The sequence below is a fragment of the Microtus oregoni genome, unplaced genomic scaffold, assembly GCF_018167655.1.
Source record: "Microtus oregoni isolate MIOR12 unplaced genomic scaffold, Mior012 000035F_ref0000213, whole genome shotgun sequence".
In the NCBI taxonomy this organism is placed as follows: domain Eukaryota; kingdom Metazoa; phylum Chordata; class Mammalia; order Rodentia; family Cricetidae; genus Microtus; species Microtus oregoni.
In genome coordinates this window covers 26,557,077-26,575,221 of record NW_024543094.1, presented here as the reverse complement: position 1 = coordinate 26,575,221, position 18,145 = coordinate 26,557,077, and the positions used below count along the sequence as shown (strand labels likewise).

Here is an 18,145-nt window from a genome sequence, read left to right as displayed (position 1 = left end):
GGAAGCAGAGTCTCAGCGAGGTCCCATAGCTAGTAAGGGGTGCAGCTGGACCACAAGACTAATTTGTCCTTAGCTGAGTGAGTCTCTGCTCAGAACTACTCAGATACAGTCAAGAGTCTTGTGTATGATCATTATGGAGCTGAGACAAAAAATTACTGAAAACATTACATATTTTTAGGTTGTTTTATATTTAGATTGCTTGTTTTGTAATACAGGCTTCATTTTTGAAAAAGGAATCCCCGAATCTGATAGAGTTGGATGTTATTACATGGAAACCCGAAACATTTGTAAACCTCTCCAAGTGTCTCTGTGATGCTACGGAAGGCTAATTTGAAGATGAGAATTCATGGAAATTACTTTTAATGAATTTTGATTATGTTTTGAAAAGTTAATTATATCTTTAATTTCATTTAATTAGCCATGCATTTACAAATTATGGTATTAATTTTTAAAAAGCAAATTTACCTTTGAACTCAATTCTTTGACTTAGTATTTGTTAAAATTAACTTCACCTTCAATCAGATTTTCCTGTGCAGTGTTTAATTCCCACAGGGTGTTGTAGGAGAACCAATATTTTGCATTTTAGGCTTTAAAAACGCAAGACCAAGACCGAACAGTAACCAATCTTGAAGAAGTTATTAAACCTCGAATGTGTGCACACCACCACGCCAACAAAGCAGATGGCCCACATTCTTGAGTGTCTCGGATTCTAGTGAGCCGCACAAGTCTTGGCCTTGCTGAGGATCTTTTGCAGGTCAATCTAAGACTTTTGCATGTAGTCTTATGATGTTACATCCCTCATACCCTTCCAGTGAGCAGAATGTGATGCTTCTGTGGTGTCCTTCAAGCTGGTGGAATTGGTCGTTGATCTCACTGTATCAAAAATGAAGTCACGGGGCTGGAAAGATGGCTCAGAGGTTAAGAACATTGCCTGCTCTTCCAAAGGTCCTGAGTTCAATTCCCAGAGCTCACAACCATCTGTAATGAGGTCTGGTGCCCTCTTCTGGCCTGCAGGCATAGACACAGACAGAATATTGTATACATAATAAAAAAATTAAAAAAATGAAGTCACAAATACAGGAACACCAATCAGTAATAAATATGCCCATAGGCTTTAGGCTTCTCTTAAGCTGCTTTAAGGCTAAATTCCCCTCTCCTTCTGCTTGCCTTTCTGCCCTGGCCCATGTGGTATGACCCATGGGGCCCCTTGAATGTCTGGCACGTCTCGGTAGCTCATGTTTGGAATACCCTTTCTATGACACCCTTTCGTGCTCTGGATTTACCTCTGCTCTGATGCCTCAACTTTCTGCTGTTAGTGAAACATCCCAATAAGATGAAGGGACTTAGAATGGGTAACTTAGCTTTCTGTAAGCAGAGGTTTGCTGGCTAGATCACATGTCTTGGTTCATGAGTGAAACCGCATGAATCAATCTTTAGGCTTTACACCTGATTTTTATTTCATGTACCTGTGCATTGTAAATTCCACCCCAGGAACAACACTTGAATGAACAAGTGACCGAAGAAGTAAAGTCTCAAGGGGGGAAGTCCAGAGAGGACATTCCTTAGAGGCCGCTGTTATGTGAGCAGTCATCATGATACACTATTTTTAAAAAACAGTTGATAGACAAAAGACCTGACGTAAAAGTTTTATATCCAATGCTGAGCACAAGGGAAGAAAAAGCATTTCTTCTTCTTCTTCTTCTTCTTCTTCTTCTTCTTCTTCCTCTTCCTCTTCCTCTTCTTCTTCTTCTTTTTTATTTTACCTGGGAGAGGCTGGGAAAGAGCTGCTGATATGAGGCCAATAAGCACTCTTATCATTGTGTCAGGTAAGTTAATTCATAAGCACACAGTGGTAGTGGGTATTTCCCAAATGCGATCTGGGTGTTCAGTTGAGTGCCCTGGCTCTCATCCCTCCTCACGGGCCTCTGGCAGATGCTGGTCCATGGAGAGCCACTTTTATTTTCTTTTCTGAGATGGCTCTGGCTCTCTGATCTCTAGGTCTGATTAGCAGTCCCCACTCTCTTCTCAGTTTCTCTTCTTTTTCTCCTTGGCTTTCCTTCTCTGAAACATTTCTTGAACCACTCCCATGAGCCTCTGCAGGTGCTCTGTGGCTGGGGAGGATGCAAGCCAGCGGGAGCGTGCAGAAGACAGAGCTGACTAATGGCTCCCTGGCTCCCTGGATCTAGTAATGAGATGCCGGGTGGTCGGCGCTTGAGTGGGCGTTGATAGTGTACCACATCATTACAAAGGAAGAGACGGCATCTAAAACACTGAGAACCATTTGCAGCGAAGATTGCACACTTTCCAAACAAGTCACTTGAGTAGGCAGGCCCCAACCAAACTGTTCGTAGGAGTCCTGTGACTGTGGCGAGGGCAGCCGGATGCTAATCAGTTCCAAACATACCATTTCAGTATCCAGTATATTTTCTCGTTTATTTCCTTCTCTGGAAATTCATACTCAAGGCAAACATCAGGAAGAATGAAATACGGTGCTTTCTCTGGAACTGCCGTGGGACAGAGGGGTGTGACTGGTAGACTGGCTTCCCTGGAAGGGCTCCGTGCTTAGTGTGGTCATTGCGGTGTGATCTTCTCATATCTCCAGTATTTGCTAGCCTGTCTATCACTGCTAGCAAAGCCATCCAGCTGCCCTTAGGAGACTGATACACTGAGACTGTGCCTTGGGCCTGTGTGTCTTCAGACCTGTGCCGGATCGTCACGAATGCTGGGAGAGTGAGGTGGAAAGCCAAGCTCACTCAGCATTTTCTCTGCAATAACAATATAACCGCTTATTGGATCATTTATTTATGGCAAGAGCTAAAGTAAAGGTCTTAGGACTTTTAGGAATTTATGGAGAATATTAAGGAAAGTATGGAGAGAAAATTAGATATTGCTAAGTTAAAACTGATGAATTTCCTAAAATTTTCCATTTGTTTTTTAATTTTTTTTTCCCTTTGGAGCTCAGCTGGCCAAAGAAAATCTTTCAGTAGCCTCAAGGGTAACGATTCTTGACAGGATTGAGTTTATAAACCTGAGTGTGATTCAGTGAGATGGTCCCACTAAGAAAACTTTCAAACCTATGTAGGATCCACATTTGCAACAAACACGTAATAATTTAGCTGTTAATTGTGGCTTTTAGTTCTGAATGCAAAATGGAAATTATATGCTATGGACATGTGTTTCCCTTGTTCTTGATTTGAGATTAAAAAAAAAACCAAGAAGATAATAGTGTGAGTATGTTGTTATGAACAAAACAAGTGTTTCTCTGGGTTAGGAACTGTCACTGCACAATCAACAGGAGAGAGACTTTGCAGGATTTATCCAAGGTTGTTCCAGCCCCCAGTCCCCTGTTAGTCTTGATACAAAAGAGTTTATTTCTCTTAATTTACTTGTGGGGCTGGGATTGAACCCAGGGTTTGACCTTGCTAGGCTACATCCCCGTCCCTTTTAAAATAAGACAGAACCTCACTGTGTAATTGGGGCTGATCTGGAACACTTGGTCTTCCTGCTTTACCTTCTTAATGCTAGGATTATAGAATTGTGCGACCCCCCGAAAGCATCTATAATAGCTCTACACATAGAGTACCGAGGGTCAATGTGAGACACCTTCTAATCCTGAGGTGTGGCCTTCTATATAAATATTTTCATAAGTATTTATCTACTCGACATCTGTCAGTGCGGCACAGTGTAATCGTACCCATATGCTCCGCTGTATGACATAGGAGGGGACTTCATGCAGGCAGGGCTGACTGCTGATTCGTGTCTCTCCTACTTGGGGCAGCCCAGGCTCCAAGTGTTGTTTTTCTTTTCACTGACAAGATGGGCTTTGTTCTATATTTATAATATTAACTATAATATTTAATTCCCCTTGCTACTTTCTTCTTCACTAGTGTCAGTTTAAATAGCAGCATCAACGGTGGTACTAGTACTTTTTGTGAAATACATGTACCAATTAGCCACACACATTTACTAGGCCATTTGATCTTTTGCCTGTATTCAGTTAAATAGCGTCTATGGTTATCATTGTTGAACAGATGGAACCAGAATGCACAGAATAGGTAGCCTCCTGAAAACCAGACAGGCCATAGGGAAAACTTCTGGAACACAAACTTCCTTGTCTGCTTAGTTCTCTCCCCGCCCCCATGCCTCTCAGGATAATTCTTTCCGAGAGCTGGGCTGTGCATGTAGGCATGTTGGCATGTAGCATGGTCTCCAATTCCAGCAGCTTCTGGGGCCCTTGTCTATCCTGCGTGGGATCGGTGATTCCTATTTACTTTTTCTGTTCGTGTGAAAGTGTGTACATGTACACATGTACACACATGTACATACACATGCACACACACGCACACACATGTACACACACGCACACACATGCACACGCACACACACGTGCATACACGTACACACATGTACATACGCACGCACACACATGTATACACACATGCACACACATATACATACACATGCACACACGTACACACATGTACATGCACATACAAACACATGCACACACACGTACACACATGCACACACATGTACACACACATGAATTTTCCTCTTTCTTTTCAGGTCAAGTACAAAAGAGATTTTGAAGAAAGCAAAGGGAGGGGCTTCAGCATCGTCACGGATACTCCTGAGTTGCAGAGACTGAAGAGGACCCAGGAGCAAATCAGTAACGTAGGTGCTGCTTTTCTCGATACCGGACGCCTCTGGGATGTCTCTGGATGGGAATGGAGCGTGAGTGTGAAGTGTATCTGTTGCTGAGTGGTGTTCAGTCTACTCATAAACATGTACCAACTTCACCTATTAAAGCTTTGCCCTCAGATTTCCTCACACTTATCTCTCTACAGCCGACCAGTTATAATTCAGTATTTTATTCATATAGTTTGAATATCTCCAAGCCTTCGAATTTGGTCAAAAGTAAATGTCTGTAATTTAAAATTCTGACAGTTTTTTTCCTATAGATCACCATATAAAGTTAATACATAGTTTGCGTCTATTTAAAAAATATTTTTTTCTAATTATGTGTTTACTTTAGATATCTGTTAATCATATGTTACATCTAATTTTAGAAATAAACATTTGTATATGTAGTTACTTTCTACTTGGAAGTCATATCTTTTTAGTAATGTATTTTCCAAAATAACAAAAATTGGGACTGGCAGAAGTCCAAGGCACATTAGAATGTGAACTTAGTACTTAGTAAAGCTGGCTAAATGGTTCATTCTTAACTTTTGTAGTTCATATTTGTGATTGTATTTCTTCCAAGGTATTTTATGAAATGTGTCAAAATGTATTTCTCTGTAAAGGAGTAGTTTAACGTTGAATTCCAGAATGGAAATAGACAGCCGTGTATGATATAGTTGTGAACAAACATGCAAAGCTCATACCACTATTTCATGATATGGTGGCTATCGCTTGTACAGGTATTGTAAGTGCGTATATATATGTACTTGTGTATGTAGATGTTATAAGTAATATAGCCCTAATTTCTAGGAAATGCTTACAGTTAGCAGATGCATTTAAATTTATTGATTTGGGGGCTTGGTCATGAGATACATGCACATATATGTATATTTACACTCACATACTAGTTCAACTAGAGTTTAGCATGTAATTTAAGAAAATGTTAGTTGTCAAAAATTCAAGAACAGGAATATTTGATGATTAAGATGTTATTTCAGGGCTGGGAAGAAACCTTTCTTTTCATCACATTCCCTAAGGTTTACCCTGTTTGGTCTTTATGTGGACATTTTATATTAGAATTGACTTTTTCATTTAGAGTGAAGAAGTTAACTTCCAAGATCTGATGATATTCATCGTTTGGTTTTTCTTATGACTCTTTGGACTTCCAAAAAAGAATCATAGAAATAATCACCGTCATTTTTCTCCCATTCATTCTTTTCTCAAATCAAAACACTATTCTTGCTTGAAAACACAAACTATGGGTGTATTTCATGGATAGTTCTGCTCAGAGCCTTAAAATGTTGTACACACTACAGTTCTATCTCAAATGTTCAACTGTCATAGAAACTTAATTTTCAAAGAGCTAAACAAGTCTACTTAAGACATCCACGTGACAGCTAACATGAGGATTGCGGCTCATTCAAAGGTAAGCCTTTTCATGTATGTTCAAATTAAGTCTATGTTCATAAGTAATTAGAAAATAACTGATCATTTCGCCAAACTTTATTATTAGCAGGAATATACTTTATATTCAATGCCAGAAGTCATTTGCAGATCCATTCTTCATCATGCCAAACCCCATACGATGCAGGTATGTATTAATCTATAATTGTCATGTACATTGCAGTCTGTTCAAACAACAATGAGGCAGAGAGTAGTCAGCTTTAAAAGCATCCAATTCAGACCATACCTTAAAGCCATTCCCCTTCTGCATGCTCTTGGTGTTAGCTATTGTAGTAATTGCAGTAGTTGTTCATTTAACCATGATGAGGTCTATCAGCGACTGGATTACAGTAAAGGAAAGATTTTACACTATTTCTATTAAGACTTTAATTTTTTTAATTGAAAAGTTTTGTTTTTCATTTTATATACCAAACACAGTTCCCTTCTCTCCCCTCCTCCCTCTGCCTCCTACACTTCCCCCCACCCAAGCCCCCATCCGCTCCCCAGAAAAGGTAGGGACTCCCATGGCATATCAAGTTGAGGCAGGACCAAGCCCCTCCCCCCACATCACTGCTGAGCAAGGTATAGGGCTCCAAAAAGCCAGTTCATGCATTGGAAATAAATCCTGGTCTCCTACTTCTGAAGAACGGAAACTGCAGAATATTCTGAGGTCTGGTGAATTTATTTCTCATTTATCAGACCACAACTTCCTAAGTTTCTTCCGTTCTGCACTAGGTTTTTCCACATTATTCCAGAGACTCCTGCTGGTAAAAATCCAGGTTGATCTGAAAACCACCATGTTGGTTATTCTCGTTTTCCAGACCACTTTCATTTAAACCCACTGAACAATATTCAGGCAAAACCCACACAGAGAATTTTGAGTGCGACCTGGATTATTTTCGTTTTGAGAGAAATAAGTGAGCCAGTGTCTCAACTGGGAATACTCTAGAATCTTCCTGCTAGAGATGGTTGGGTTGGGCTCACCCTGGTGACCAGAAGAGATGAGGGTTGTGTGTTGAGTCTTCCATTAGACCCCAGGTGATGGGGGAAGCTGAGTGATCATTATAGTCTATATTTTTCTTTTTGATCTGCTTTATAGAATATATTTCCAGTTCATTTTACCTTTGGATATTTAGTGGCTCTTTCTAAGCTGCTGTTAATCTCCTTTGGACTGGGGAAAGTATAAAGACATGAAGCTGTGAATTTAATAACTCTGAGGTGTTTGGGGTAATATGTTATGGATGAGTGGGCATTTTTGATTGCTTGTGTGTGTCTGTCACTGTTATGAAAAATTTTCAGGCGCTCTCATGTTCATTTGTCTAGGAACTGAAGCCATTTGGAAATACCCGCTCAGTCTGCAAACGTTATGGGGGTGTGGGATAAAAAAGAACCCTAAATTTCAAATTTTGAGTAATAAAAGGACTAAAGATGGGTTAGCCCTGCCTCCTTTGTTCTGATATCCATAATGACAACATAGCGAACATGGGGGATTTGTTAAGTACTGACATTTAAAGTGCTTCTGCCACATTACCCAGGATAACAGCAGAAAACACAAGAAAGGAGGTGGAGTTTGGAATTTACTTATCTATAGGAAAGAAGCAGAACTGGGCTTTTAAAATAGGGTTCTCCTTCCCAGTGGTGTTCTGTTGATGTCTTCATTTTAGTTTAAGATGTTCATATCAGAGGAAGTTTGACTGACTTTGTTTATTTCATGGGATTAGAGATTTTTTTTTTAAAATGGGAAGTCAGGATATTCAGCTGAAAAATTTAACAGAGGGCGATGTTTACAAGTTCAGGTTTATTTCAAGTCTATTTGCAGCAGCCTGCTGCTGGGGAGCTCTGTGGGAAGTTCTGTCTTAGCATCTCAGGGTTCTATGGGTGTTCACAATTAAGTCACTCAGTTGTCATATGGCTCCTTTTGTCCCTAGTTCATACCTATCTTTGCAGGTTTATTAACCATAGTTTAGGAAGGTACATGTACAGAAGTGAATAGAGGAATATTGTGCCTTTGGGGAGCATTAAAGCGTATGTAATCTCATCCTTGTAGAGATTGCTGTTATAGCTCTAGTTTCAGGTGGTTCCCACCCTTCAACCTTTAAATACAGTGAGCCTTCAGGGTATGTGCAACAGGGTGACAAAGCAATGTGTTCAGCATCCATCATTCAGGGGACACGCAACAGGGTGGCAAGGCAGTGTGTTTAGCACCCACCATTCAGGGTACACGCAACAGGGTGGCAAGGCAGTGTGTTTAGCACACGTCGCAGGAACTCGGTGTGGCCTGCCAGAGATGACGGATGTATTTCCTTGCACCTGCTCATGCCCACATAGAAGCTGCCCTTTCCATCGCCTCACACAGTCTAGGGATAAATTGGGAAATAAAATGGCAAACTATAGCCCCAGGAGGTTTTGATAGCCTTCATGATGTAGATAAAAGCTAGTGTTTATTTTCTAGTTTATCATAGGTGGGAGAAAAGTATCATAAGAAGAGGAAAGAAAGAGAAAGCAATAAGAGAGTCCTAGATTTTCTCAGACTGATGGAAACAGTAAGTTTACCATGATCAGATCAGCCTGCGTTTGTGCCAGTCCTTGATGCACAGTGGGAAGAGTTTTGTGTGCCTACACGTGTGCCCTTACACTACTGCCTACCCGACTATTTCTCCTGCTCTGGGAGTGCCTACACTTTTGATTATGTATCCTGTTTTGCAACTATGCTCTTTTTTTCCCCGACCCTTGCAACCCAGCATACCCATTCATAAGAAAAGCTTGCTTCCTTTGCAAGAAAAGCTAAGTTCAAAAGCTGTCTGTAATTTGATACTGAAATGTAATTAATTCTAACTCTTTTGATATAGCCACATAAATTTTCATTGACGTAGAATGTAAAATAAATTATACGCCCATTAATAAACTCACAAGGACACTGCTGATTTAGTTCCCTGAGACTTTATGAGTTAGCTTCAGAAATATTGGATTATTGGAACTAAATAATTGAATACAGTGTCTATGGACTATTAAAAGATTTGATTCAAAGTTAAGCTGAATGTGAGGGTGCGCGTGAGAGGGTAGGGACGATTATCTGGGGATTTGGTCTCTGTTTGTAATTTAAATAAATCATTTTGACAGAGACTGACTGTAACCATGTTCAGCTGCTGAGAGTGTGAAATTGAGTTGTATGGTGGGCAGAAGACAAGCAGTCAAGAGAAATCCCCAAAGGTAAAATTTGTTATGTAATTGGGTCAACTCATGCATGAGAAATGCATGCTAATTGTAAACTCGTGGCAAAATTATCCTGTAGGAGGCAATTAGGTCTTAGATGAATCCAAACAATGGACACAGGGTAACTTGCTTTCTTTCTGTACACAGCAAACATGGAAGTAGTTCTTGAAAGGAGAGAAAGATAAAAATTAGAAAGTCATGCAGCGTACAAATGGATTTTTTTTGGTCAATTTTCCTCCTTATATAATAAATAGAACATGCATCATTAAGTAAAAATTTACATGAAGGCTATTGGTTTTAAGGCGTTCAGTGCACCAGTGTGTAGGAAGAACGGGGTGGTATTTTGTTCCAACCCTTTGCCAGTTTTATTAACATAATCAATTAGTTATGAAGTTGATAGCTAAGAAATAAGCCCTTGAAGGCAAGCGTTTAGAGTGAGCCTCTGTGTTACTTTAACAGCCTGAATTTTACCTCCAACTCATCTGCACTAGTAACTCTGATATAATCTGACGTAGCCGTGGGTCAGTAGCGCTTTCTGAAGGCAGAGATCAAGCATGTCAGAGAAAGCCGTGGGACAATAGCACATACTTCTCCTATAATGCCTAACACATGTTCGTGAATAACTCGTGCCCTCGGAACACTTTGACACACTGTTTAATTAGACCCTCTGAACAACCTCTCTCCTCAGGGGAAGGGTCTCTGTGAGGAATACTTAGACATTCCTGAGAAAACTAGATGGAAAATTACCTTTTGGCCTTTCCTTTCCTGCCCATGGCCTCCCTCACACCTGGCTTTGCTTTATTTTTTCATGTAGGGCAGAACTTCAAAGGCGGATCTCTGCTTTTTATCCCCAATTTTTTAACCACAGTCACTTAAAGAAACAAATATGTCTCAGACCAGTAATGACTTGTGCATGGGCAGAAGAGGGGTTCTTGCTAAATAGCCTTGTCTTGAGGGGCGGTTTGAGAAGAGCCACCACAGTATGGGAATTAGCACCTGCGACTTCTGCCTGAAGACAGAGGAAGGATCCAGAGTGTCCTGAGGTGCTGCCTTTGCAAAAGTCTGTCTCCCCGTTTCTTTTGCTTCCATCTCTCCACATCCAGTCTCTCTCCCTGACTCATTTCTGCCCCGTAGTGCCATACTTGATTTTTTTTCCTGCCAAGCTCCTCCTGCTCTTTCCATTGTATCATAAACACTGTTGTCAGATGACTCTTTCCAAAGTATCTGCTTTGTCAAGGTCTTGCTGTGACCGTTAAACAACCCTCCTTGGAACGCCCCTCTGAGCAGGATGAAGTCTAATCTCCTATGTCCTTTATCGAACTCTAATGACCTTCCACAATTGCCTGAACTATTTCCGGCCTTATCTTCCACAGCTTGTCAACACTGTTTGCCCATTTCTTCTAGGCCTGGACTCTAATCTGTTGTGGACTTTCCTGTGAGTCATTCCTCTTGTTTAGTCCAATCTGACACCACTGGGAAATGAAGTCCTGGCCCCTGGGTCCCCATGTGCCCTCACCAGGCACGTGGTGATCTCCCTCACCTCTGGGATAGTTATGGTGCTCTGAGGAGAGTTTAGCCACTTTCTGCAGTCATTTCCACCTTGTATTTCTCACGTTGGTTCTAATTAGTATTTTATGTGCCTAATCATCTTGCTTCTTTACCTTCAAGAGACTGAAGATTATGTACGCTTTTGTTTATTATTTTTTAATCTCTAAGAATACACAACACAGCCCATTGTCTTCTTTATTCAGGACATGTCCCTGCCCCTTAGTTGGGTTTCTGGAGTAGAGTCTTGATTATTCTTGCTCCATTCCAGGTTGTTCTCCATGTGATTTCTTGCAAATTATCCCTAAAATAAGTGAACTTTTGCTTGTGTCATGGTTTCTCTTAGAATCTGGCTGTGACTCCCTACCACCTTCAGGATAAAATGCAAAATACTTTACATTGAAAGTGAGGTTTAGCAAGTGCTGAAACTTGGAGCTTTGGTGGTGTCTTATGGAGCTCCGTAGACTTATGCTTCTGATGAGAGGCTCCTTGCCTCTTCTGTGCACACGCTCAGTGGTTCCCTTTTCATTCCTGACCTTGCTTTCTATCTTGCTGTTCTTGTCACTGGCTTCCACAGGACCACTGGCGTTTTCTCCTCTGCCCCATGTTGGACTTCAGAAGGTGTGATGTAGCACCGTGCTAAACTGGAGAACAAAGGAATTGAAACCTGCCCCATTTTGGACCAGTCTAGCTTTCTACATACTTGTCATAAAATCTTTCCTAGGACAAATGCTACAGTAAACGGAGGACTAATCTGTTCTTTCTTTCTTTCTTTCTTTCTTTCTTTCTTTCTTTCTCTCTCTCTTTCTTTCCTTCTTTCTTTCTTTCTTAAAAAACTATTTAATCAGCTCATTGACTGCTGTTTTGCCCCCTCCTCTCCTCCCAGTCATCACCTCCCTCCCCTCTGTTCCTACTCTCCAATTCACTCCTCCTCCTTTTCTATTTAGGAAAGGGCAGGCATCCCATGGATACAAACAAAACCTGGCATATCAAGTTGCAGTAAGACTAAGCACCTCCCCGTGCATTAAGGCTGGGCAAGGTGACTGACTTCATTTGAGAAGTAGGTCCCAAAAGCCAACAAAATAGTCAGAGTATAAGATATCCAGTGGCCACACTGGTGCCTGGTATATAGTCCATGCCCACTGTGTATTGAATAACCAAATGAAGTAATACTTTGTAAAATAGTAATGTATTTTGAGCATTCTTTCTTATCAAAACTCCTATTTAGAAATGTCTTTCATTTTAGAAGTTACTTTGAATTTTGTCATTCTTGTTCATATTACTTGATAATACCTATTTTGTGTGTCTCTGTGTGTGTGCTACTTAAATATATGACAGCTTCTATAGTTTTATTGAATGATTATAGCAATACTTCTTCAGTAAAATATGGTCAATGCCTTCCTACTGTGTCACCTAAGAATTTAATTATATTGAAAATGCTAGAACACTGTGGCCAGAGTGCCAAACTAAATAAGTAAATAAACATAACCACAACCACCAATAAAACAAACAAAAACTCTGCAACAAAACCTACAACAGATTAGATCTTACTTCACTTGTATACAGTTTTCTCATTGCCCTGGCAATTTCCATAGAAGCAATGGAAGGGAGAAAAGATTTATTCTGCTCAGAGGTTACACACCATCACTGTGGGGAAGTCAAGGAGAGCAGCCGAGGCCATGGTGGTGGGAACTTCTTACAGTATAGGTTTCTTCAGACCTTGGCAATTCAAGAAGCTGAGAGCTCCAGTCAGAACCAGAAGCATCTATCACCTTCAAGATCTGCCCTTGTTGGTGTGTGTATACCAGCTGGGTACTGTGTCCCCAGATGTCAATAACCTTCCAAATCAGCCCTACTAGCTGGGGATCGAGTATTTGAATGCAGTAGCTTCAAGGTAGGAGGAACATATCACATTCAGGTCATAACGAGTTGATATCACAAAATTCCACAGGCTGGGTGCTTCATACAACAGAAGTTTATTTTCTCACTGGTCTAGAGCCTGGGCATGCTCGGTCAAGGCTGAGTGGGGTGGGGCTCTGGTGAGGATTTTCTTCCTGGCTTGTAAACTATCAGTGTCTCCTCCTTGTGTCTTTATGTGAGCTTTCTTTGTATGCAGGTGTGTGTGCGGAGCTCTGACATCTCCTCTTCTCAAAGGGCATTGGTCCCATGAGGTTGAGGCTCTCCCCTTATGACCCTATTTAACTTAAGTTTAGATCTATCTATCTATCTATCTATCTATCTATCTATCTATCTATCTTCTATTCATTATCTATCTATCATCTATTATTATTATTTTTATTATTATTTTGGACAGGGTTTCTCTGTTTAACAGTCCTAGAACTCTCTCTGTAGACCAGGCTGGCCTTGTACTCACAGAGATCTGCCTGTCTCTGCCTCTCGAGTGCTGGGATTAAAGGTGTGTGCCACTGCTGCCCGGTGGTCAGATGGTAGTGAGATTTTTTAGGACAAGCTGAAGTTCAAGGTTTTTGTTGTCTTGGGTTTTGTGTTAAGTTTGTCTTGGTTTTGGATTTAGAATCAGGGTCTCTCCTTGTTGCTCAGGCTAACCTCAAATCCCTGTGTTCAGGTGGGCTTCCTGCCTCATCCTCTTGAGTAACCAAGACTGTAGGCATGGCCTATTGTACTTCACTTTTATGTTTGAAACCTTTAAAACAAGTGCTTTGTTTATAAAGAATGAGTTAGAAGTAGAAATTGCCTTCCCAAGTTAAGTGTCTTACATGAGGTTAGAAGATAGGAAATATGAGAAATAAAATAGGCATGACCCTTGACCTCTGGAAGCTTGTAGTCTCTGGAAGGCTAAAATGTAATTGTTGTAGCAACACTTTACACTAAGTTAGACAACGTATCTACGCAGCTGCAATTAAGGCTGAACAGAGGATAATGCTGGCTCACACTGTTAATATGAGAAGATAAACCAGCAGTGTTTGGGAGAAGAAGAAATGGAACTTTTGACCTTACTATTTAAAAACTCTTTCAAAAGGATTTTTCCAGGGGACTGGGGAGATAGCTCAGTAGGTAAGAGTACTTGTTGTGCAAATCCTCAGAATCCTTGTAATGGCTGGGTGCTGTTGAGCATGCCTGTAACTCCAGTACTGTAGACAGCAGAGAGAAGAGACTTCTGGGCTTTGCTGGCCTCCAGTGGAGTTCCGGGTTCAGTGAGAAATCCTGTCTCCAGGGAATGAGGTAGACAGTGACAGAGCCCGAGCTCAGTGTCCTCCTCTGCCCTCTGCTTGAACACAGCGTGTACACCCACAAACACATATATACATCACACACACACACACACACACACACACACACAACTTTTGCCTAGTGGTTTACTCTTGTAAAGTAGTAGGTCCTGTTTGTTTTGTTTTTGTTTTTTTATTTTTCCGTATCTATTTTCTCGATTTCCCGTTTACCTGTCAGGGTTAGTTTCTGAAACTACTTCAAACTAAATCAAAGCCCCTAAATTTCTTAGCAGGGGTATAAAACAGGAAATGTAAATTTCCTCAACAGAACAAAACACAGCGTTTAACCAAATCAGACTATTATTCATAAAATGGCACAAATGTTTAATTATGGAAAAGTATTGGTCAGTTTGTTAATTTAAAGATGGCTAAAAGAATATAATGATATGTATTTTCACATACAAATATTCAGCATATACTTTCTCTATGTTTACTTTTGTGCTTATGAAAAATTAGAAAAAAATTAGAAAAGTCAAATTATGAATATTTTTCATTTGTCTCATTTCCCCCTCCTGTCTGTAGAGTAGTACTTTTACATCTTGAGTTTTTTAACATCTGAGGACTTTAAGAAAACATTTTGCACTTTAAAGACATATTTGTAAGTGAATTAGCTCTCTAGGTGTGGATGCAGTGTTTCCCTGCGTGCGGGGGGGGGGGGGGGGGGTGTACGTGTGCATTTGCGTCGTGCGCATTTGCGTGGGGAACCGGTGTCGGAGATGTCAGCACTCGTTTGTGCCTTTTGGTTCCCACCTTCAGTGTTCTTGGCCCAGTCTGTGCTGACAACGAACCCCTGGGATATCCCCTCGGTGCTTTGGGGTCTTTTCCTGCCAAATATTGTTCTCGTGCAAGATTAAATGGCTGAATCAGTGTGGCCTGAATCTTGATCCTGCTGAGAATATTAAGGCTCCCGCGGGCTGTAATACAGATTGGCTGGCGAGAGCTCTGCTGGAGAAATAAACTGAGTTTCTCTAAATGAATCTAACAACTGCTGTGAACCTTTGTGTGCCCTGCAGCATGAGTGTGCTGCTGGCAGTTAACCATTTATTGCCCTCATTTTCTCCCAAAGTTGCTCCAGTCCACCCCTGTGCATGGATTGTAAACACGTTCAGAACTTTATTTCACATTCATTTTCTGCCAGATAAGCCATTCGAGACATTAAATTACTAAGTACTCTGAAGGGTTAGTCCCTATTTACTCTCTTTCTTGAAGGAGGAGAACCATATTTTGTGTGCTTACAGAATAAGAGGTCTGTAGTGTCACGAAGGGAACTCAGTTGGCCACGTCACCCGGTTCTTTAGAGTAGAGGGGTTAACATCGCACATTCTGATCACAGGCTTAATGCCAAAGGTCAGAAGCATATGGCATACTTGGCCTCTACAGGACTGATGCAGAAATTATTCACAGGGCTTCCAGACTTGATTCCATTGCTATTTGTGCTTTTAGGGCTAGATTAAAACTGATAAAAATTCTAAATTCTGCAGAGGTGATGGTGCTTCAGCAATGGGATAAATTCAAAGGTCATGGAGAACAGTGACAGACTTAAAGTCTGGACCCTGCACTCTAATGTGAAAATAAAGGTATGTCAGGTTGTCTTTGTTCTTCTATATGAATCTGGTGAGCCCTATTTTGGGTTCCCTTTCCTGACTTACATACGGAGATTGTCCTCAGTCTGCCCATGGAGCGAGCCCTCATCCCATCTGCTCCTCACATTATTCCCACTTGTCTCCGGCACCTTGTGCATCTGTGTGTGTGTGTGTGTGCATCTGTGTGTGTGTTTGTGTGCGTTTTGTGCATCTGTGTATGTGTGTTTGTGCATATGTGTGTGTGTCTTGTGTGGGGGATAGTTTAGGGAACTTGTCTGCGACTGTGCCTTGAGAATGGCTAAGCACACCACCATCATAATAAACAACTATTAAATCCATCCGAGCTGTTTCAAACATTTGCAGATGGTGCCACAGGTTATTATTACTGGGGATGTAATGTATGTTTTTAGTTTAACATTTCTGCGCGTGTGTGTGTGTGTGCATGTGTAGAGGTCAGAGGACAACCTACTTATATAATATACATATATATAATTATTGGTACTAGTATATGAAAAAATGTCCTAGGAGAAGACTCAGAGGCACAGAGTCAGGGACTAGAGAAGTGACTCAGATTAACAAGGATTGGTGCTCTTACAGAGGACTGGGCTTCAGTTCACCACTCCAACTTCAGGGATCCCATGCCCTCATCTGGCCTTTACAGACTTGCATGTGCATGTGTGTGCACGTGCATACACACACACACACACACACACACACACACACACACCGCCCCTCCCCACACTACAGAAATATCTTAAAAGTAAAGCAGACAGGACTAGTGCTTATTTGGGACATTCTGATGACCTCATAAGATCCCCTGGCCTGCTCTCAGCCTAGCAAACAAGGGGATGAAGATGTGAAAGTCCCTCCTAAATGGAGGTCTGTATTTTTTCAATGCTTTGAGAGCTAGCCTGAATCCCCTAGATTCCATCAGAGACTTGGAAATAGCACTGACATGTTCTGACCTTTAATCTAATTTGCCATTTATTTTGGATACATGACTTTTGAGTCTCATGGGTAGATATTACTGGTTTGTAGTCATTCAGAAATATACTTTGAAGTACATTCATAAAAGGACCCAAAGTGTTAAACTGAAAGTTCTCCAAATTCTCATCAATAACTCAAAAACTGCATCCCTTCTTGTGGAAAAAAAAATAAATGTGTTGATCTTAGTTAAATGCCACTGGAATTTCTATATCTATAATACTTGATTTCAGTCTCCTGGTTTTAAGAATGTATACCTGTCTAAAATATGAACCGTATTGCACATTCAAAATGGTATATAGAGACTTGTATCCAGTGTAGAGTGGTAAAAAAATAAATGTTATACATGCCACCCAGCTCAAGCGCTAGAACACTTAATGAAGGCTAACCACTTGGCTAGCTACTAGCCACACAAGCTTCCGCTTCCGTCCATCCATCCATCCATTCATCCACCCACCCATTGACTAGATTACCTAGCTATATAAAATAATCTGTCTGCCTATCTTCTATGTATCTATGTATGTATCTATCTATCTGTCTATCTTCTGTCTATTATCTATATCTATCTATCTATCTATCTATCTATCTATCTATCTATCTATCTATCCTTCTATCATCTATCCATCATCTATCTATCTATCTATCTATCTATCTATCTATCTTCTTTCTTCATTTTGAGATAGAGTCTTTCTGTGTAACATATACTGGCCTCAAACTCATGATCTTTTTGCCTTAGCCTCTGAGTTCAGGGATTAAAGGCCTTCACCATCATCTATGACTCTTTGGGTCCCTGAGCAGCAGAAATTTTCCTTGTGAGATGGTGAAAACTTATGTTCACATGGACATCCAGTTCCCATGTTTGGAATAATATATGACTTTTGGTGAAAACATGATGACTTCTTGTAACACCAAAGCCCAACATTGCCCTCTTCTTCCTCATTTGGCTGTGTAGAATTCAGGTTTGTGTTCGTCAAACACTGCCTTTGGTACCTCTCTGTGGGCGTGAAATAGATGGGAGGGAAGATTCCTGAAGGACTCACTGTGTGCAGACAGCTTTTTTTTTTTTTAATATTCCAGTTAAGGTCTTCCCTTACTAATAGAGTCTGCATAGAGGAGGCAGGATGATGGGCTTCTGAAGTCCAGCATTTAGGATGAAGAAGCAGGAGGATCACAATGGGGCCAACATGGGTTGCACAGTAAGACTTTAGCATTGTTTCATATTTGTTATTTCATTTTTCATCATTGTCTATGCAGCATTTCTTTTCTAGGATTTTGGCAGCCATGTTATGTGTTTTGTCTGAAGTCTTGTGCCATAGGGCAAATACCAAAGATAGTTTCATTTGGTTATTCCTAAATGGCATTTTTGGAGGCCACGTGGTGATTTTAGGGCCATATTTCAAAGTTTCAGATTTCTTCTCAGTAGGTACTGACTTTTCTGTCATTCAC

General features: G+C 40.8%; 1 protein-coding gene across 2 annotated transcripts in view; it reads left to right on the top strand.

The window, feature by feature from the left end:
- The window catches only part of Nebl (nebulette), a 347,437-nt gene that overhangs the window by 190,221 nt on the left and 139,071 nt on the right, over positions 1-18,145 (top strand). For both annotated transcript variants that reach the window (XM_041630597.1, XM_041630596.1), the window contains exon 4: positions 4,567-4,674. In XM_041630597.1, the coding sequence (XP_041486531.1) occupies positions 4,567-4,674 (108 nt within the window). The remainder of the gene's footprint in view (positions 1-4,566; positions 4,675-18,145) is intronic.